The following is a 21,847-nucleotide window of genomic DNA, read 5'->3' as shown; positions in this document are numbered from 1 at the left end:
AAACACTGTGAGCAGTCCGTCTATCGTTGGTTCTACTACGGTGCATTTAGTGTTTCAACACGACGTCGGCTGACGAAAAACTTGTGTATTTATCTTTGCCGAGAAGATTATGTTTTCGGTTGCTCCAGCTGTTGGGTGGGTCTGTATGTATGTCAAGAGCATAACTTGACAAACCTTTGATGGATCTTCATGATTTTCGGTAGGTGTGTAGCGGTTGTGCAAAGAAAGGTCAAGTTCGAAAATGGTTCACCTGGCGTTTTCCAACAGTACTGCAGCGGACTTTGCATTTTTGTGTGTTTGTTTGTAGGCAAAAAAAGTGACGGAAACGTTAATGGATCTTCATGATTTTTGGTAGGTAAGAAGCGGTTGCAGGAACGGAGGTCAAGTTCAAAAATGGTTCCCCTGGCATTTTCCGTCGGTACTGCAGCGGGCTTTGTGTGTTTGTGTATTTGCATGTCGCCAACATAACTCGAGAAGCTGTTGATGGTTCTGCATGATATTTAGTGGATGGGTATGGTTTACAGAAAGGAAGGTCAAGTTCGATAATGGACCTTCTACCATAAGAAGGTCCATTATCGAACCCGACTTAAGGTACTGCAGCCGAGCTTCAAAATTTGATAGCATATTTTCTGCAAGTGCTATGGTCATGATTTTTATTCGGTAGATAGTTCATGCCACAGGAAGTAAATTGTGTAAGTTTGGGCCCCCTAGCGGCTTGTTTAGAAGTGGAGTGGGTGTTTCTGTTTTGACCATCGTCTTGTTGTTCGGTATTTAGATAGCTCTGATGGTGCTTTACATAATCAACGACTAATTATGCAAATCAGTAGCTAATTGGCATCATAAGTAAGGAACGTTTTTAAATCCGCTGCATTTCATAATGGGACTCTCAAACATGTGAGTGTCCCCGAAAACAGGTCATGTAAACAAATGGCCTTGGAAAAGTAGGTCATATAAACAAATGGAGCACAGGACTACTTGCCAAGCAGAGGTATGGGTCCGGCTGGATTTTGACGTGTTCAGTTTAGGCATTTTTGTCCAAAGCGCGTTGGCGTCATAACGAAAAGGGACAAAATAGAAAGCCCGACAAAAACACCCAACAACACGTCAAAAAACAGCCAGACCCACCCCTCTCCTTGGAGAGTACACTGCTCCAAAACTGCACCACTGCTAGGTACGGAAAAGTCACATTTACTATGTCTTTCAAAATGTGTATGATATGGAATAAAGATTTATTCTATTCATATATATTGACTGTACTATTTCATCATCACTTTCAATATTTTTTCATGACCAGTTATAACATATATCAGCACACTAGACATATAAACTAGTCCTGTACCACCAAATGATTTTAACCCTATCTAGACTGGACTCATCCCCTCCCCTCATAACTTCCAAATGGTATGATATATGATCAAATTTGCAGGGGGTGATAAGCATGTAAACATTAATCACTCTCCATAATGAGCCTTCATTATTTAGCTAAGATAAGGTGTTCGTGGAACTCTAGTTTATCCATTTATTTAAACAAAACAGAAAGTGAAGTAATGAAATGGATTAAAGCAAAATGCAGGAAGAGAAAAATATGCGGTTCTTGGTGGCAAATGTGGACCATTGGAAAACAAGCCTTATGCTAATTCCTCCTCCTTTAAACTTAACCAACACTCACTTTAGTGTGTTTTAAAGTGATTCTTTTCATGGCTTCACTATGTGTTGCAATGAAAGGTTCATCTAGTTGTCCCTTCCCCTTGAAAAGGATGGCGAGGGAATGTTCCGTATTTGTTAGAGCGAAATTCTGGGCCCAAAAGCTTACATTTTTTTATTATTAATTCTTCTCAAAATCTGTGTTACACAAACTCTCCCTGTCGGGGGCTCATTAGGCCTCATCCTAGGGGTCTGGCATTGGAAGGGCTCATAGAAACTTTAGTCAGGGCAAGGAGGTTTGATTTAAACCTTGGCAAGGAGGTTTGATTTAAACCTCCTTGATCAGGGTATGGTCTACACACGCTACAATTAGCTTTACAACACATTAACTGGCTGGCCTTTAAGTGGGGCAGATATGTGACAGCATCATGTTTATTTGACTGTCCACCATAGCTTGATCTGGGTGAAGTGCGTCTTTGCCCGGCTGACACAAGCTCATGTCCCACGTGTCCAACACGACCACGTCTGGATCCGCCCGGAACATCTCTCGTATCAGCTCCGTGATCTGGTAAGCCAGCCAGTCGCTTCCTAGCAGGTAATACGACAATTTTCCGCCCTTATGCTCTCGTGTTGTTCCAGTTCTCACGAAAACCCGCGTGCCGGGGCCCCTGTGCATCAGACGATGTATGGCGCCCCGTATGGCGTACATCCGCGACCGGAACATGTCCAACGGCTGCGTCTTGAAGTGAGACCACACACCGATGATTATGGCGGTATTCGGGCCTCCTTGAATGGAGTCAAGCATGTCGACAGTGTACCTGACATCCTTAAAGACAACCTGATTAGATCCTTGTCTTGGGAAGTGGTGGAACTGCTGACGAACAGAGATATTCCATCGACTGTTGTACCCACTGTTGCTTCCACTACCTGTAACACATGGTGGGTTGTTTGTTTTACCCTTGATTTTTTGTTGTCGATGGTATTGCTCAGTGCAAGGCCAGAGTTGGCCACTACAAGGCACTGAACTAAAGTTGAAGAGCTATGGAGATAGCGATGTACATTTGTTTGAAATGTTTGTGGGTTATGTGTGTGGAAGTACCGTATTTCCGCAGTTGAAAGAAGATATTGGGACAGGTATGACTATTGAGACTTTCAGACAGGTATTTGGACGGATTTAGCTGTAAAAAATAAATGTACCTTGTTACCAATCTCTATCCTCTTCGAGTATCATAGAACGCCATACTTAAATACAGTTTTGAAAAAAAATATTCGTACCTCTCGTAAAGTCGATGAATTCAAGCATTGAATGTAGAGCAGTGGAATTTGGAACATTTTAAATTCATTTATTTGTCGGTTGTATAATTGAGTGGTTTGATCTTAGTTGCACGTCGGTGTCCGTGAAGTTAAATACGAAAGGGTATGAATGATTCTGGCCTCGCCATCGTTTCGTAGAATAAAATAAGATAAAATGAAATGAAATAGACTAAGGAACTAGAAATGTAACATTTTCGAGAAAACGCTCCCATTAATAAAACAAGAGTTCGGAGATCTCAAATCTCCATAAATTAATTATGCAAATTAGGCCAACATTTGCTTAATTTGAATTCAACCATGTCACATAACTTCCAAATGCCACGAGTATGGCATTCCAGTTATCTACCAATATGGAATTACAGTATTGTCTCATGAACAATGCAAATTAGGTCTTCATTTGCTTAATTTTAACTATCAATGTCCCTTTATTTTTCAGTTACAACATATGGTGCATTTTAGAACCGTTGCACCATTGAACGGTGTGGGTTTACAAAATGCCCCCTTAATTATGCAAATTAGATTCTGATTTGCATTATCACCATTTCAAGTAACATATGATACGGTGTTGTTGATTAGGCGACGTGCGTTATGATGAGCATAAGTAGTACTTCAATGTCGTCAGCTACTTATATCATCTATGTGCGTGTGTGTGCGTGTGTGTCTACCGGAAGGACTGTTTGTTCTGCATTAAGGATATTGAAGATCCTAATTAGTACAACACATATTTCCTGCATTTCTCCATAAAAGCTACCTATATCGCCGACATAAAATGCAAAATTTGCTAAACTATCCGCATTCCTGCTTCAGGTATCATGTTTCTAGATATTATAGAATTGTCGGTATTGCTATGCAAATTCCAAGTAACAAAACTTTTAGCTATCAATGTGTGTGTAGAGTCCATTCCAAGTCACCACAAAGGTTTTTAAGTGATATTTGTAATAAGTTTGAATAAATTTGAATAAAAGAATAAGTCACAATGATTCTAAATTTTAAAAAAAAATTCAATATAAAAATTTGAATGTCTGTTAATAAGCTACCTATATGATGAGTACGGAATACCTATATTTCACCATCAAGGAGATATGGATTTTCCCGCCAAATATGCATTTTTTTCATCAATTATGCAAATTAGGTTCCCCAGCACTCAGACTTATTGATACTTTGTTGTGCTCATGTTGTGCTCAACCTTCCCACATGCCAAAAAAAGACTGACATCTGTTCATTTCTTCTTGACTTATACCATGTGAAATAGATGTTCAAACATGACAGAAGAAGAAGAAAGAAGAAGAAGAGTGTACCAGTTAAAACAATATATTTCCTCTATACCCTATACAGGATGTAGAGAGGGAAATATAAATAAATACCAATGAATCATGAAATTTCACTAATGATGTGTGTTGTGTTGTGTTGTGTTGTGTTGTGTTGTGTTGTGTTGAGTTGTGTTGTGTTGAGTTGTGTTGAGTTGTGTTGTGTAATGATGTGTGTTGAGTTGTGTTGAGTTGTGTAATGATGTGTGTTGAGTTGTGTTGTGTTGTGTTGTGTTGAGTTGTGTTGTGTAATGATGTGTGTTGTGTTGTGTTGTGTTGAGGAATTATATCTATCAATGTCTGTTACTTGCACCAGTAACTTAAAGAAGAACAAAAGAACTTTAACGACTAAAAAGTTGTGAGAAGTCTGGATATTTTACGTACGTGTAAATTTCCCGGTAGTTGATCTCAACGGTACTTCTTTCTGTAAACGCTGGTACCACTGCCTAATTGTTGAGTCACCTGGAGTAAAGCAAAATAGAAAATCAGGGCCAGACTGATTTCATTATATGGATTACATCCTCTGGGCACCTCAAAACTGATGCGAACGTGAAGAAAAAAAGTTGCCTTTATTATGAAATGTAAGTATTAAGGAAGGTTGGGCAAATGGTCGACTGAACACACAGGACAAGGTGCACCACATCCTTTTTTTTTCTTAATTTCGGAACTGACTTAAGCATTCTACAATAGTAGTATCCAATTTTTATTAATTTTTCTTTAAATCGACGGCATTGAGTTGTTCATTTTGTAGCTTATTTGAACGATTTACACAATGGTCACAAACTTTTCCTGGAAACGGACGAAACTTGATTCGCGAACGGATGTCATCCATATAGTCAAGCAAGTGTGGCCTTAAGGAACTCGCAAGGATATGAATTTACATTACTTCCCTAAAGCCCTGTTTGGCATTATATACATCAGTCATGATTTATTTTACTGCTGCTGATCCCATTCAGTTATGTATATAATCAGCGCATTTATTTTATCATAGTCATGTTTTATCATTATGATTACTTTGTTTGCACTGTATATACACATCCTCAGTTCATCTAAGTTTATATTCTTGTCAATTATCATTACTTTTGGATTTCTTTGCATACAAAGAAGTACGAAGTAAGAAGAAGTAATAATAAAAAAAATTTCTTTGTTTCTGTTTTTTTCATGTGGAACTCTGACCTCACCCGCTAGCTCTTTTTTAAAAGTTCGCCAAAACTGATTTTGTTTAATTTTTTGTCTTCTAATTGTATACGATTTTGTTCTTTACATTTCATTTAAGTGTATTGTTCATCAGATCAAATCACAGATTTAAAGGAGTGGACCGGTCATACAGCCAACCAGATGACCAGACTGGCGGAAGACCCGCAGTGGAGAGCCTTCACTGAACGCTATGCTGCCCCGACGGCTGACTGAGCTATGGGAGAGAGAGAGTGAGTGAGTGAGTACTGTTTGGACTCCAGGAGGAATACTGTGAAATCTATGTAACACGAATGGAAATCCGAATAAAACAAATAAACAAACCGGGACATTGAACATCGACCACAATACATAACGACTGCACATGCGCACTAGGCCAGCGGGAGGTGGCGTGATACGTACCTTTCATGTACACGATCTTGTCAGCCAGGCACCGTTGGATGTCCTCCTTAGTGAACACCCGGACATTGCACGCCGAAGACTTCCAGACCTTGCCTGACCAATGTCCCAATGATGCCCCAAATGAAGCTTGAGACTCATGTGCGTCCATTGTATATGTACACGGCGGCAGATGTTGATGTGTCGGTCCTTCTGAATCAAGGACACGTATGGGCTCCTTGAAGTCTAGTTCTGCTTCTATATATGGCCTGTGTGTCGGGGAACGTACTATGTCAAAGCTAAAGGCATACCTTTAAAACGACATATTATGCTGTTTGTGTTTGTCATATCATGAGATACACTTTTTGGGGATACTCATGATGCTACAGTCATGCCTTTAATAAAACATATGGTACTGTGTACATATGCTTGTAGATGTACTAGCTGGGCTACTACATTGATGTACATACTTGTATGAACTTAATATCACACTTCTGGAAAGTGACGGGCGCTGAATGGCAGACGTCACCGCTGCGTTGTGCAGTGGAGAACTAAAAAAATGGAATTATTTTGGAGTGCCTACTTAGCTTCACTTGCTTTTGCCGTAAGTTACAGATTTTGATATCAAAAGTTTTCTTAGTACTTTTTTTAGTGTATCATACTCTATTGGCAAAGTCTCCTATGTCAAGCCGTAGTCGTGATAATAAAAGGATGGAGAGGACAGCAAAGTACTAAGTATATAGGCAGTAGAATAGAATAGATAAGGAAAGTGAAGTGAAGACTTTAGACATTTTAAAATAGCTAGCTATAGCCAACTATGTGGAAAAAAACAGTCTATTTTTTGTAAAAAATACATACTTATATAACCCCTGATATAGAAACAGAAACAGTTATCCTGAAGACGTTGTTGGTGGCACTTACCTTTGGAAAAGCGTTCTTTCCTTTTCGGACACGAGACCCGGTGCCCTTTGATGGCTCTTGCTCCCGTCGGACTTACACAGTTTGATGGTGGAACAAGAGAGTTTGTCCGGTTTCAGGCAGATCCATGTCCCGTTCGCCTCTTGTTTGGAGAAATCGCACAGTTGGTGGGGTTGCAGGCTGGGATTTGCAGAGCTGTAGCATTGTCGCTTTTCTGTGGCTTTCGATTTGAAATCGACGAAGGTGCAGTAGAAGACTATCTTGTTCGGAATTTCTCGCACTCTCTGTAGAACCTTCACTGCTTCGCTTGGATGGACAAGCTGGATCTTTATCTGATATCAGCGATGGAAAACTAGATCAATTCAAGTAGTTATCGACATATTGAGAAAGCTGAGTCTTTTGGAAAGCAAAAGCTTTAAATCGTTTTGCTTTGTCTTTAAAAAGTCCTTAAAGGATATGAAAAAGACAATCGCAGAAATTTACAGGGAAAATTGTAAATTGACGAAAAATGCACTGACTGTAAACCCGTGCATTGCAATCATGCTTCCCAAGTCTGCCTTCAACGTAATCTTTTAGCGTACTTACCAAAACGTTCCCTACCCAGTAGAGCGGGAACTGCACGGTGTAGGTGCCGTTACAGTGGTCAGTGACGTGACCGGGGCTACTGGCCTTTGGGGAACGGGCACTGCTGACGAGTCTGGCACGGAAAAAGTCTCCTCCGTACGTCTTCGGTCGTCGTTTCTTGTCTCTCGCTACCACCCTCACGGTAAGAACGTCTCCTTGGTGATACAGTCTGTCTCTATTTAACACGACTATCTCCGTGTACTCTGGGTAGGTGACCTGGTCAATGAGCAGAGGCTGGTTGGGAAGGCAAGGTTGGACTTCGTCTTCTGGCTCAATGAGACGAGGGTTAACTGGTGGCTCATTGAGGTGAGATTTCAACAACGGCTTGGGAACGTCCTGATGATCTGTAGCGTCTTGTCCCCAATTCAGTAATCCTTGATGGGGAAACTTCATCGTCTGCACGAAGTATGAAGAAAAGCGTCGTAATGTTACTTACGCTTATTAGCATAAATCATTTAATCCTGTCGTACCCAACACCAAATTGTCGGTCGTCTGCACGTTTTTTTTTAACCCACTAACAATATATTGTACATACACTATTGTTTCTAAGATCTTAACATTTTCTTGAATATTTACCTATTTACACACCATAAGCCGTTAAAGGAAAGCTACACAAAAAAATTGAAAATCCTTCTATGCTATGCTTAATATATTCCAAAGTCAAATTCTTACTTCAAGTTGTTTCACATAAGCCCGTCATAGTTCTAGAATTTTCCACAGTTTGCAACTTATGCCGTGCTGACGCCTTCTCACCTGATAATTGAATTAAATGACGTCAGTGTTTCAAATTTTTTACCTGATTATATGACGTATTACATGACGTCAGTGTTCTAAAATTCAATCATCAGGTGAAAATTTGAAACACTGACGTCATATAATTCAATTATCAGGCGAGAAGGCGTCAGCACGACATAAGTTGCAAACTGTGGAAAATCACAGAACTATTATGGACTTATGTGAAACAACTTGAAGTAAGGATTTGACTTTGGAATATATTAAGCATAGCATAGAAGGATTTTCAATTTTTTGTGTGGCTTTCCTTTAACGTATGGCACTTCTTCCCGAGCACAGGAGCTACATTTGTATACACCCCAAAATCATAGCTCGCCTTACCAGAACACCGAGATAGAAGTTCTACTGCAGCATCAAGGAAAGTTGCCAGGGGGCTCATAATCGTTTCTTTGATAGGACAGGACCTAACCACTCACCAAACTTCATAACGAACCATTCATCACTTCTTGAGTTATGCTGCTAAGTAGAAGCCTACAAGCAAACATACTACATATACATGGCAAAACGCCACAGAAAATATAACCTTCTTGGCGAAGGTAATAATATTTTTGAGGGAGTATGGGCTAAATGCATTAGGTAACATCTACATTCATAAACTTAGGTAACATGAAGTAAATAAATGAAAAGGAACATTGCGCTATATTCCATCTAAATCTACATAGTCTCTTCTCTCTTCTTGAAACATTTGTACACAAATTCACATACAAATGTAGTTTTTTAATTATATCGTTTCTAGAAGACATAAAACATGTGAATAACTCGTATATGTAAGATGCGCATATTTCTTGTCTAGTGGTATGGAACTTACAAGGGGTCGGCGCATGTCTGAGTATAGTGAGCATTCTAAAATAAAATGTATTTCATCTTCTATACAATCATTGCTACAGAATGTACACATTGTGTTATTTGGTGGAGTCTGGTTGTACCTACCAACTTCAATTTGCAGTATCGTGTATGCTGTATGTTGCATGCCCGCGGGGAACAATGGACAGCTGCATGGCATAAAGCGGCCTACCTAGTCGTGTTTACTCGGGGGAAGCATGATATCGCTCAAGTGTAACCATATGTAGCAAGGTGAAAATTACATACCGCCATATAAATCAGCACAGTCACCAAAAATACAGCAGCGCTCGGTCGGGAAATGGTCGTCATTGGAGACAACTTGAGCCACACATCGCAGACGAGAAAGGATCTCACGCAGAAAGTCGTCAAATCGTCAAGGAATTTAAACTCGTCAACATGCGTTTATGGCACGCTATCAGTTACGTTGTAGTTTACGACGCTCTTGGATGAAGTACAGTCTCGTTGTGCTATGTCTTAGTGTGCCCGACGAACTCCGTTTGTGTACGTGTCTTTGTAACCTTTGTGTTATTACGTCAAGAACAGGTTTAGGTGTGGCTGGGCCTGGGTCTGACCTTATCTATGACGTGCGGATATAATGCCGTTCACTTTGAAGTGCCTAGTGGCACACAGGTCAGCACGTTTCCTCGCTGTTTCAGTAGCAGGGTATATTTTTTACAGGGAGGGGTTGCTAGCCCTTCCCCTGTGGATGTGCTATTGCACAACCAAAATTCTTGAAGACTGGGCCACAGTCAGAAGACAGAAATGAAACCCGGATTCCCCCCTTGTCCTAATGGGCCAGTCCAGCCAAGGCGAAAGCAGAGCCATCTCACTTCATGGGCTATTTACAGGTCAAAACATAGAAAAGGTACATGTAAATACATATTCTTCTACCCTCCCAAGCAGAAAACTGGACCTCCCTGACCAGTACTTGCCCAAAGTAAAAAAAAAAAAAAATGTTGTAAAGATAATGTCAGACACATCGGCCGTGGGTTTAAACATCATAAAGAGTTCACATAACCTTAGAAACTTTCTTCTTGAAAGCTACCCAGTTGAAGGTTGTAGCCGTCCATCTTTGATTTTTCACGGTTGCTACGACAATTAAAAAAAGCCCCCCCCCCCAAAAAAAAAAATGAAAAGGACTGCAGTTCAGCGACCAGATTGTCATTCGAGGGGACGCCAGCCATCCGTCCCGATGATGGGGGAGACTCAGTCATGTCTTGAAGGCTTCTCTTTCGTTTCACTCGATGACCAGTATGAGGGATGCTATGATAAAAGCGCCCCATCTAACATTAGGTCTAACTGCAGTGCAAATACTGAATTTTTTTTATGCGCACGGGACTCATGGGACTAGTGGGTATTTCATCGTGTACTAGTGTACTATGCATTTCTTTCTTCCTAAAATATTATCTATTGGAAAATAACACACACACACGAAATCCATAACATACCTTTCAAACACATATTTCATACAAGTTAACACCATTCGGCGAAGGTATGGGATCGCCGAACTCTAGTTTTAATAAACATTACGCGCGTTTTAATCCATGCTGATGGAAGATAATTGCAGTTCTAGTAAGGACTGCTAGGCAGCGCCTTTGATTCATGATGATGATAGGTGATTTAGCAAAAGACAATTTTTATTTAAGACAAAGGTTGTTGACTACCTTGAGTTTCTTACCTTCATTATAAAGACCACTCATGTATTACAAATGTACACAGAGAAAAGATTTCTTTGGGCTACATACGAGCACGCAACTTGCCCTTGGTGCTGAACACTATTTGGATACAAACACATCGATTTTGGAAACGATCAGACGTTTCCAGTAACATTTGTAACAGTGGGGTTCAAGCGCCTCCAACTGACCAGTTTAACTGGTTTAGACCTTTCAGTCTAGTGGTTAATGCCTGTGATCTGGCTGCCCGGTTTCGGCGTGGGTTCGAATCCCGGGGGCCAGGAGACTGTTCTACTCGCTTCTTTGTTTCACATTCATTGCCTTTCGTCAGTGACGGTGACGTCGGTGTTTGTAGCAGTATCTGGCAGCGTAACTCAATTGGCTATGGATGGATTGGCATGAAATATACTGTTAGGTCTTGTCCTGTCGAAGAAATGATTAGATTTGGGCCCCTTGGCGGGTTTCCTTTGTACTGCATCAGAAATTCCGGTTTTCCTATCTCGTGTTCTTGACAAACTATGCATATGGTCTCGATTTTTCAGCGGTAGATTGTTTTTGTGCTTTAAAGAAGGGACGTACGTTCGGGCTCTCCTGCGGCTTACTTGAGATCTGCAGGGGCGTTTTAGTTGCAGACTTTGAAACAGGATAGGTCAAGAAGGGATGACAAAATTTTCAAGATCTTTTTACCATGCCTCATGATCCCATGAGAATCATCATATCAAACGGCTATCATTTATGTCTCAAAACGTTGATCATGTTGTAAAATAAGCGTGTTAGTGGTGAACTTGTTCCGTATGTATATAAGGTAGGTAGAACACCACGAGGACCACCCATCAAACGCAACAAAACCAAACGAGTGGTTTTACCCTTCGCATATATTGACGGTCTTATCGGCATTTTTTATTATGTACTGTTTTGGTATTCTCTTCAGTTAGCTATGCACACTGAGTAGTGGTTATTGAGGTTGAGGGGCGTGGCAAGATCTCTAGATTTCCGAAAACGCCGAGCTACGATTCACTGATAGGCAAATAGCTGCGTCCGTCGCCACGTTGGTGTTGCGTGAAAGCGTTCTATAGCGTTAGACAGTTCAGCACTAGCTGTACAAGGAACAACACCGAAATGAAACGCTGTTACTGTATACATACATCACTACATACAGCAGTGTCGTTGCCATGCTTTGCGCGACAGTTTTTAAACATACAAGTTCACTTAACCTGGCAACTTCAAAATCTAACCATGAAGTAGAGGGGACAATACCTCACGTGAGTGTGAACATATTTCTCATCAATTTCAATTCATTTTTGGTGAAATAAACTGGTAGAAGTACAATACAATCAATACATATTCACCTGAATTGTGTTTTTTCAACAAAAATCATTACAAAAATACCAGGTATACTGCGTCTTCCATCCAGTGTGATAAACCGACGTGCTCTCCGTCGCACTTTTTCAATGGTGCCTTCTTTTTTCTTTACTGCAACCCGCAAGTGATTGTGATGGCATAGTTTGCCTTCTACATGAAGAGATATTCCCCAAAACAATAGTACATCAGTAATATGCGATTATGCGATGAATTTTTCAGGTATAACCGTTGAGATATCTATGACAATTATACACTCGTCCACGCACTCGTTGACGAATGCGAACATTTACGTTTACTGTACGTGGGGGCTTCGTTATACAGTGTGTTGTCACTCCCGCCTGGGGTTCTTTTTGTGTGTTTCAAATTGGTGGGAGCATTTGAGGACACCGTTCGAAGATATGACGTCAATTGTAACGTACGTGGTATAGATGAGATTAATCAGGACTTGAATTACGGCAGTATCGCCCTAAAATTTGAACTATCCGTAGGGAGTAGGAAATGAAAGACATTGCAGTAGGGACGTTGAACTTGAAATAATGTTCACGTTCGCCGCAGGTCCCAATTACTGGCATTCCGATAAAGTTGGCAGTACTCATGGGGGGTATCAATTTCGTTGTATGGCTAGATCGTGGGGTATCCCTCACGAACATACGGGTAGCGGAGGCTATGGCATGGGACAGGGCTTCCTGGAGGAACCTAGTTACTGGCCTGGGCACTTAGGCAGGTAGGCAGGTGTGTATACTTGTACGTATGCATGTATGTATGTGGATAAACAGCATAACTAAAGAATGCCTGGATGGATTGCCGTGATATTTGGTATGTGGTAACGTTACTTAGGTCTTAGGCCTCAAAATGATTGGATGTCACCTAACGGCTTGTTACGGTACTGCAGCGGAACTTCTGGTTTCGATATCTCATGTTCTGGATATGCTATGGTCGTGATTTTTGAGTGGTAAAGAGTTCTTGGGGCAGAGACTGAGTAAGTGGTATGGGTTTGGTCCGGCTTTTTAGAACAGCAGAAACTCACTAACTATCGTCATGATACTTAATATGTAGATACATGTAGCTTAAGTGATGATTTACATAATCAGATACAAATAATGAAAATCAGTATCTAATTTGCATAATCAACCATGAAAATGTATAAATCTGCTGCGTTTTGTGATTGGACTATTCGGACATATGTAACTGAGAAAGAAGGGAACATTAATAAGAATAACTGCAATGAAGAATGCAAATGAAGACTTAATTTGTAGGTGAGAAAAACTATAATTCCATTGTGGTAAATGACAAAAATTTCATACATGTGCCATTTGGAAGTTACGTGAAGGTTAACAAGTATAACAACGTTAAATATAGATTTTGTAAATTAGGATTGATGATAAATCTTAGAATAGCCTCTCTTGATACGATAAGATAAGACAGTCATACTTTGGACAACTTCTGTAATTTGGGTGGAGAAGATGATAAACTGATGTATAACTTACAATATGTTTGCATAAGCAATGAGAAACACTCATAATAAATCAGTCGAAAAGGTTAAAAAAATAATTTGGCGAAGGTATGCGATCGTAGAACTCTAGTTTTGGGTTGTTTCTGGTTCATATGTCCCCTGGGTATCCTCCACAAGACCACCACATACTAAAACAATGAGTTGAAAGAGATCTACTTATGCAGCATCAGTAATCCCAGAGGTATTCACACTTTTAGATATAGATATTCAGGTGGTCAAAACATTCTTGAGAAGGCATCGATAACACCGTTCTTAATGTGGTGATCTTTGGACACCCGAGGGAATTTTGAGAGTTGACGTTAAGGCTGCACAATAGGGATTCTGAAACAAAATGATTCAACTATCCGTTTCCCTATCTGTGGTATTTCGTGTAATCGGTGTGTAGACGACCATTTCATGGACACCTTCGCATAGTGGGTGATGACGTAATGCGTTGACGCAGGTGTTCCATTCGCACGGCTGGATCCCACATAGTCTGGCCACATAAAATATTTCTACTTCAAAGTTGACACTTTGTAGTTAACCGTACGAAAGTTACTGTACTTTTTGTGTGTCAATAAAGCTTCTGTATAATAGGTTTACAAATCGAGGACAGCCGTGGATGTTTGCAAAATCCAGTCGCCTTGTGGGGGGAAAGTTTGTCGTATATTCTTGCCAGCTGGTGGTTATGCCTGGACGAAAATCCGACAACAAAACTTTCGTGCGATAGATGTGACTACGTCAGTCTGTAGATGGTAAAACGTTATCATCCCATCTACTTTGAACGGCATATTTTTGCTGTTCCCACTGTGCACTTAATATCATACAGCACGGGTGTTTACACTGTGCACTGAATATTAATAAGGCACAGGTGTTTATGCACCCAAAGTGTTCCGAGGCGTATTTGTGTATATCAAGGTAGAGTAAGCTGTCTTGTTGTTTGTTTTCAGGTACGTATACTTCTATATTTCTTTTGAGGCCTCCCGACAAGAAAAAAAAGATTGGCCACCTAAAAAGGCGTTACCATAGCGACGGTGGTCTCTGTTAGTGTTTTCTCATAGCTCACATGTAAATAAGGACTTCATTTGCATAAATTGTATCAGTTGATCTCTACCCAAATAACACAAGTTGTATGAAAGTCTTATCTTAGCAAAAGGGCTATTGTACGATTTCCTCATAAATCATGTAAAAAGCTCTGTGGACACCAAAACTCTAGGAGCTCCGAGCATATATATAAAGGCAAAGTTTTTTTTAACACGACAAAGAACTTGGTTACCGCTTGGGCAGTCTACATTGAACGCTTGACGTGGAGGGATGGGGTGTCGGAAAGACAACAGTAGATCCTCAAAAACACAACCTACAGAGCCAGAAAAACAACCAAAACGATACCGGGAGCCCCAGCAAACCGAAGATTCTCACTCCACCCATTCAAAAATGGAAGAGAAAGGACAAGTCCTCCGGCCTTTCAGTATCTGCTTGGAGCTCCTCGAGTTATGGTACCTTTCTACATCTGCTTGGAACTCTATTATCACAAATAACATGCTTAACACCATATCCCCCGCAACAAAGTGAGTAAAAAACTCAATGGACAATTGAGGAGCTCTATCGTGGCAGAACTAAGAGTGCTACGTTGGTACTTTGCTTACATGAAGTAAGATCTACCCAGACACAATCATTTTGAATTGCCACGCTTATTTCGAATGTTTGTACTTGTGCACATTTCGGTATTGACAGATAATTGCAAGCGTATACACTGTGACCGTTATGAATGAGAAATACCTGAATAATTCACGATTACATTGTCAACATTTACATAACTCCATTTCAAAGGGTGTGACAATATTATCGGATGTGGCACAGAATAAGTAGAGCTACGTCCTATTATAAGACAATACTGTAATGTGAAGTTTTTTATTTTCATTTTTTTTACATACAATTCCCGAATGGATCACCCTGCCTGGCCCGGTCGTGTTGTCTCCCAAGGTTGAGTCCTGTAACCCTTTCCAGTAGCGTTCAAGTCGGGTTAACGACAACGGCCGGGTTTCGAACAACCACCAGGTAATTCTTATTCCACTCAAGGAACATTGAAAACAAAACACAGTTACATGGCCGTGTGTACTTTTTCAATCCATATATTTTTCCTGACCACTTAAAATTCCGATTGGGTGTTGGTCCGGAATTGAAATTTCCCTCCTCTAAATTTCGGTTTGGTATTCATTCTGCAGTCAGTGCACCGCCCTAAAACTTTATTGAACGAGCAATAAGAAATCCAGGCACGGGAGCACAGGAGGGAAAATTATGTAGGCTTTTGGGGAATAAGACGGCTACTCTTAATCACAGAAACAGAGGTCTTAGAAAAGCTTTCAACGGCACAAATGAAGGAGCTGCACATCGCTGTGGAAATTGCCGATATACCGTTCTGTAGGCCATGGCAGAGTCAGTGAGGAACACATCTTACTAAAAAGGCTAATTGCTTTGCCAGGTCAGTTTCTCGGCGCTTTGCTGCATTCCACTTGGTGGCACTATCTACTATACCTTCAGTCTTTCTGTCGAAATTCGAGAGTTCGCCTTTTTCGCGGTGCAGAATGTGCTTCTTGCAGTTCAGACTTCACACTTAAGGGGGCGTGGCTTCCTGTGTGAGAAAAAACAAACTTTGAAGGTACAACTTGTCAAGGGAGACTTAACCAAATCTGTTTTATGAGTCATGCCGACCCCCCCTATCCCGGCGGTGTCACCCCTTTGTGGTTTACGTTGACGAATGCATACTGTTTGCATGTGCAACAGGACGGAGTGATTGCAGCCACAACAAAACCTCTCCAAGTCTCAGCCGTGCGAACAGTGTAAAGATAGGAGCTGCCGAGTCCAGTATACTTTCACAAGATATCGTAACCGTCGCAGCAAGACGTGTGAAAAAAAAAACACAAAATGTTTGTTGGCCAAATTGACAAATGAGAAAGGAAAACATTTTGCGGAAACTTAAGATCCAAAACACTGCATGCTGTTTTCTATTATACTGGTTTCCTTTTTCTCTATAGAGAATTTGTTGAATGCACATGAAATTGAGTGCACAGAACTACATATCTACATTTTCTTTTCTGCGACTAAAGAGGGATATACAGATAATTTTGGACATAACAGAATAAAGTAACTCGAATAAAAACTAAAGAACACAAAAGTCGCAACGGTGTATAAAAACTCCGAACATTAAAAGACGGCAGTATTTTTTCTCCCCTGCGCATGTCACTCCGTTCCCCTTTGCGACATGATGACGTCATAAGGGTTGAACTGGTCAGGTAATTAAATCTGTAACGTGGCCCTGTTTTTATACAACTAATGCAAGCTGGATGATTGCTGACCACGCCTGTAGTGTTTCTGCATTAAGTGCTTTTGATTTGTTGAAGGACTAAAGAAAGGTTTTAACACCGACAAGGCTTAGGGGGTGAAATGGATTTTTGCCTCAAACAATATGTCGTCAGAGTCTTTATTTTGCAGGTAAAACGTCACTGTTAGGCCCCATGGCCATTGGTGTAGCACAGTCCATAATAACAACAACACGGGTGGATAGGTTTACCAAAACAGGTTTAACTCACCACCCCTGTCCTCAAGAGGCCTTGGGGCAGCTCAGCGCAAATAAACACCCCTCTGTACACCCCGCCAGACAATTACCAGTTGACGTCACAGCGGCGTGCAAACCGGGGAACTTCTGGCCTTCCGCAGCGGCGTACACACAACTGGCTTCACTCCAAAATGTTCGACTGGCGGCTAGCTTGCACGAGTGAAACGACATTTTGTTGCTCTTATGGGTCCTGATTGACTTGCAGCTGCTTTTTGGATGCCAAGCTTTTGGGCCTGGGGATCGATTGGGAGGCCTTACGTTGGGTATGAACCTTAAAAATGACGCGAAGAAGGTCTTGCTAAGAAGCAGCCAACGATGACCTACCCTATGGAAGGGAGAAAGATCGCCTTCCCGTTGGACGTGGTTCTCCACTCGGTTGTACACGAGGGCGACGCCGCCGAACTTGGCCGAATCCTCACGTTCAGGCGGAACACGGTAGACGTGGACGCCACTACGCACACGGGGCTGACGGCAGTACACCTGGCGGTGTTACAACACGACGTGGACTGCGTCAAGGTGTTGTTAAGCCACGGTGCGGACTGTAACATCCAGGACGCGAACGGGTACACCCCCCTTCACACGGCGGCCGCCGCTGGCTTCGTCGACGTTGTTGGTTTGTTGTTGTTGCACGGGGCAGACCTTTCCCTGCAAAGCATCGAGGGAGACCTGCCAGCGGACTTAGCCGCAGACCACAACATGGCACGTCTGTTGGACGGCGAGTTGCGAGCACAAGTTCAGCGAGAACTTCTCATACAACGGTACTGGCTTTGGGACAAGGTGCTCTCTTGGAAAGACTACGCGTGGACACGCTTACAAACATGGGGTCAAGAGACATTGCAGTTTGTAGGTAACATCGCACTTAACGTCATACGCGGATATCGTAGAGCTTCGGTAACGGATTGTAGGGCTTTGGTCACTGACCCTACCACACCACGACGGGGCAGTTCGGAACGCTTTCACCAACTCAAAGGGGAGTTCGTCGAACTAAACGCCGGCTGTAAACGGAGGAAAATAAGCAGAGATTGGAACCCGAGATAGTCTTCACTCGCCATTGTGCTTAGGAAGATTCGGGCCAAACATTGAGACAAAAGAGGCGGTGTTTTATCTTATTGTCCACCCTTAGGGTATACTCCACCTGCAAAACATATTTGACAGGACTACCACGGAATAATGGTGTTAAAGTGATTGCGTATGTCTTTCCTCAGGGCTTGTCAAATACTCCAGTCAAAATGGTGTACCGACAACAATTGTATGTGCGTGACCCTGCTAGGCTTCCTAGTGTGCAATTTCACCTCTCTGCGACCTTCTGAATGACCACCTTTGACCACAAGTACCGCCTTGAATGGGCTACGATTACAAGGGAAGGTAAAATACAACCCCCCATACGAAGTGTGTGCGTGAGTTCAACAACACAATATCGGCGACAACAACCCTCCTCGCAAGTATTATTGCACTTCTTGTAAGTCGCTATTGTGTAACATATCGTGTTTGTATGGCTGTGGAATATATCATCGTAAGTTACAGTGCACTTATTAAGTGTATCACTTGTTGGGTGCGGAAACATCCACAGGATAGCCGCACTATCTTCGTTTTGCACACACAGAAGAGTAATTGCTACAGATCCCGCCAGATATTAGATTCCCATATTTCATATTTCAAGTCCCAGGATGCTCGGGGGGAAACATACATTTGATTCACGTCCTAGGAGATGTGACGCACTGGTACGAGCTGGTTTGAAAATAAGAGAATATTCCATGCAATCAGTGAAATTTGTGAGCATTTTCTTTCTTTGTTTTATTCTCACAATTAAATTCATTTACTGGGAGTTAATTTTTAGTCATCCCTGCACAAGATACCATTTCAAAGATCATCGGACGTTCACGATATTATGACCTCTAAAGGAAAAACCAAGGACGTTGACGTCCGTCCAAATTGCTTATCTAGCGGTGCTATCCGTTGTTGGTTGTAATCACAAATTGCATGTTTATTGCATGAATCTCAATCATGTGCCTATAATTTAAACAAGGAAATTGGACCACTTCGAATTCATGATATATTCTGCCCACAAATGTTTCCTACAACCGTGTTCAACGGTGATATTATGTACCATGTTTGATGTGACGGACAATTAAGGACAATGATATCAAATCATCACAATCAAATTTTCTATCTACCAAGACGAGGAGAACCCGCGAGGAATATCAAATCAAACACAAAGCTTGTACATAACTACATGGGGTCCTACTCTAGACACTCTCCTATCGTCGTTTCTCTACCAAGGAATGATCTATTTCTATATTTTGCTGGATGCGATGGCAGCTGTAATACTGTCACCAGAAGTGAGAAGTGTACAAATTAATGTAAGCCGATAAAAAAGATAAACAAGAAAATGAAGGTCACCGCTTTTTGGAGGGATATGCATCAGTATGGTATTTGAGTAATGCCTAATTGTCGTATGTGCGCGTCAATTTAAAAAAAAAATGTAGAAGCAACCCAACTCAATCCCTAGATTATCTTCTAGATTGCCTGTATGAAATATAGTTTATCGCAGCTATTAATGATATTTCTCAGTGTATGTAGTTTTACGTCAGTGTATCATTTCATCGTCGGCTTTGTTATTTATTTAGTTTACTATCTGTAACGAACTTTCCCGCCTTTATGTAAGGTGTCCGGCGGGACACATGATTTTGTACAAAATGGCGACCACTTGTAGCTTCGTGTATCATAAATCTTAAGGACCTTGATACGACTGCCATCCCTGACAGTGCTCTTAATATCTATCACTGGAGTAACGATAAAAGCAGTCACGCCCATACCTCCCCCCAGTCTATATCATCACAAAAGGCAGAACTTCATGGTTGAACTTCGTGATTCAAGCACTGTCTTATTTTGTAAACATCTGATATGAAAAAAAATATGCTTGTCACTCTAATAATATATGCATGTTGTTTTTTTGCATTTCATTTCTGAAAGCAGAAAGGCTTGTTTGACTTGTTTTAAACGCCTGTTCAAAATTAACCTTAGTTAGACTAGTAGCAAAATAAACACACACAAAGACAATCGCTGGAACTACGTGTGGGAGAGAAATTCCCGTAGAACGGTCACAAAAAGTGGAGTGTGGTCCCACATGTATAATTCTGGAGGCTGGTCTGTACGATTTGGTACGCTGTGGTAAGCCAGAACGTCGACTAATCAGGTCGTTTGCCAGAGCTACCGCATCCATATTATGAAGAACTTCAATATATTTTCCTTATGCATCAAAGGAAATGAAACCTGCTGTCTTGGGTCCTGAAAATGATTTATATATCGCGGTGATTTGAAACGCTGTTGTTGTTAAATCGTGCACTTGCGCGAAAGCCAGAGCTCAAATTCCGTGTTATTTCTGAGGATCACGCCTCGCGAATGTCCGCCACACAATAACTCACAAGAAAACAGTCGCCCAGTGCTAGCTGCCTCAAAACATTCCTAGCATAGCGGGCGCATGTCATGACGCACTTTCTGCGCCATGCTTTGACAGAGAGGGGGAAACAAAGGACCAAGAAACAATACACAGACACGGACGGACGTAAAGAAATGAGGGTTTACAGACACAAGCGGTGACTTAAACGAGACAAGGCATAAGGAAATGCATTATGACAGAATTGAATCATTTTTTCAAGCGCATTAAGCAGTACCTTTGTAATGATGATATAACCCTTTCTGTCCAAAGCCAGAACGGTAATGTTGTTCAACATGTCGGTCCTATCTATGTACAGACTCAAAGAACAAGCGGCCTGCAGGCCGATTTGAGCTTCTCATGAATAAATTAAGTTTCAAACAAACAAACAAACAAGTTAGATGGTAAATATAGTGTTTGCACATGATGCCACAGCCACCATTTGCATGTTGCGTGATAGAATCTCGAAGAGTAAGACCTCCAAATTTCCATCTTTACTGTGTCCTAATTACGTATATCATGTATACAAATTCCTATTTACCTGGCAACTTCCAAATTTAACCATCCAGCATGGCGGACAATGATACGTCATGGTCACGTGGGCGCAAGTGCAGGAAGTAACGCACCTGTGTGTGTAGCTGATAAACAATTCTCAACACACAGGTCTAGCTTGTTGATGTCGTTACTACTGAGAGCCAGCTTACAGGATTCCGTGCTTTCAATCGCACCACTACTGGCCAAACATCCGGAATGAGAATGAATGGAATTTTTGAACAGAGAGTGAACACTCTAACCTCGTTATCCGTACATCTGCAAACTACAGTCATTGAGAATTGTCGATTCATTGCATCGATCACTATAATTACTAATTGAGAGGTGGGTTTGAGGAGGTAAGTAATACCATAATGAATTGATAGCAGTGGGCCGAGGATAATCCTTGAGGCACATATAATTCAGAATTTGACATGATTTGTTTTATACAAACATCCTTTGAGATGAAAAGATAGATAGTATCATGAGAGAGCCAAACCCTTGCACATCCTATTGTACAGATGGGGAAGAAAATTGGTTTTTAAAATTCTAATCTCCCCAGGTGGCTATGTCCTGTAACGAGTTGGATCTATCACCAAGCGCGCGGTCCGCAGTGTTTTTTTTTACGATAAAGGGATTAACGTTAACAGATAAACGGCGTCAAACGATTTCGCTTAATTCTTCATTTAAAAGGATACATCGATCTGCAACAAGAATGGGTGA

General features: G+C 41.3%; 1 protein-coding gene across 2 annotated transcripts; it reads right to left on the bottom strand.

Moving 5' to 3' along the window:
* Nucleotides 1–1,210: 1,210 nt before the first annotated feature.
* LOC136432271 (NXPE family member 3-like) lies at nt 1,211–20,077 on the bottom strand. Of its 2 annotated transcripts, none has more exons than XM_066423429.1 (6): nt 17,482–20,077; nt 7,341–7,775; nt 6,759–7,087; nt 5,862–6,106; nt 4,650–4,727; nt 1,211–2,571 (listed from the first exon to the last, which is right to left on the bottom strand). In XM_066423429.1, exons 2-6 carry the CDS (start codon nt 7,770–7,772, stop codon nt 2,045–2,047), a joined length of 1,611 nt encoding a protein of 536 aa, XP_066279526.1. In that variant the 5' UTR covers nt 7,773–7,775; nt 17,482–20,077; the 3' UTR covers nt 1,211–2,044. The 2 variants fall into 2 exon arrangements, with proteins under 2 accessions (XP_066279526.1, XP_066279525.1); XM_066423428.1 differs by lacking the exon at nt 17,482–20,077 and adding an exon at nt 9,261–9,559.
* Between the last annotated feature and the right edge of the window lie 1,770 nt (nt 20,078–21,847).

This window comes from Branchiostoma lanceolatum, chromosome 4 (assembly GCF_035083965.1).
Source record: "Branchiostoma lanceolatum isolate klBraLanc5 chromosome 4, klBraLanc5.hap2, whole genome shotgun sequence".
Taxonomy (NCBI): Eukaryota; Metazoa; Chordata; class Leptocardii; order Amphioxiformes; family Branchiostomatidae; genus Branchiostoma; species Branchiostoma lanceolatum.
Note: the sequence above shows the minus strand (reverse complement) of the source record. Positions and strands in the feature narration are given on the sequence as shown.

Bases quoted from the DNA above. Each gene is read 5' to 3' on its own strand.
- LOC136432271 (XM_066423428.1), bottom strand. From the start codon at position 9,323: ATGACGACCATTTCCCGACCGAGCGCTGCTGTATTTTTGGTGACTGTG. The intron at 7,088-7,340 runs GTAAGTACGCTA...CGCTGATATCAG, and splicing joins ACTGGGTAGGGAACGTTTTG to ATAAAGATCCAGCTTGTCCA. The intron at 6,107-6,758 runs GTAAGTGCCACC...CCCGACACACAG, and splicing joins GAAAGAACGCTTTTCCAAAG to GCCATATATAGAAGCAGAAC.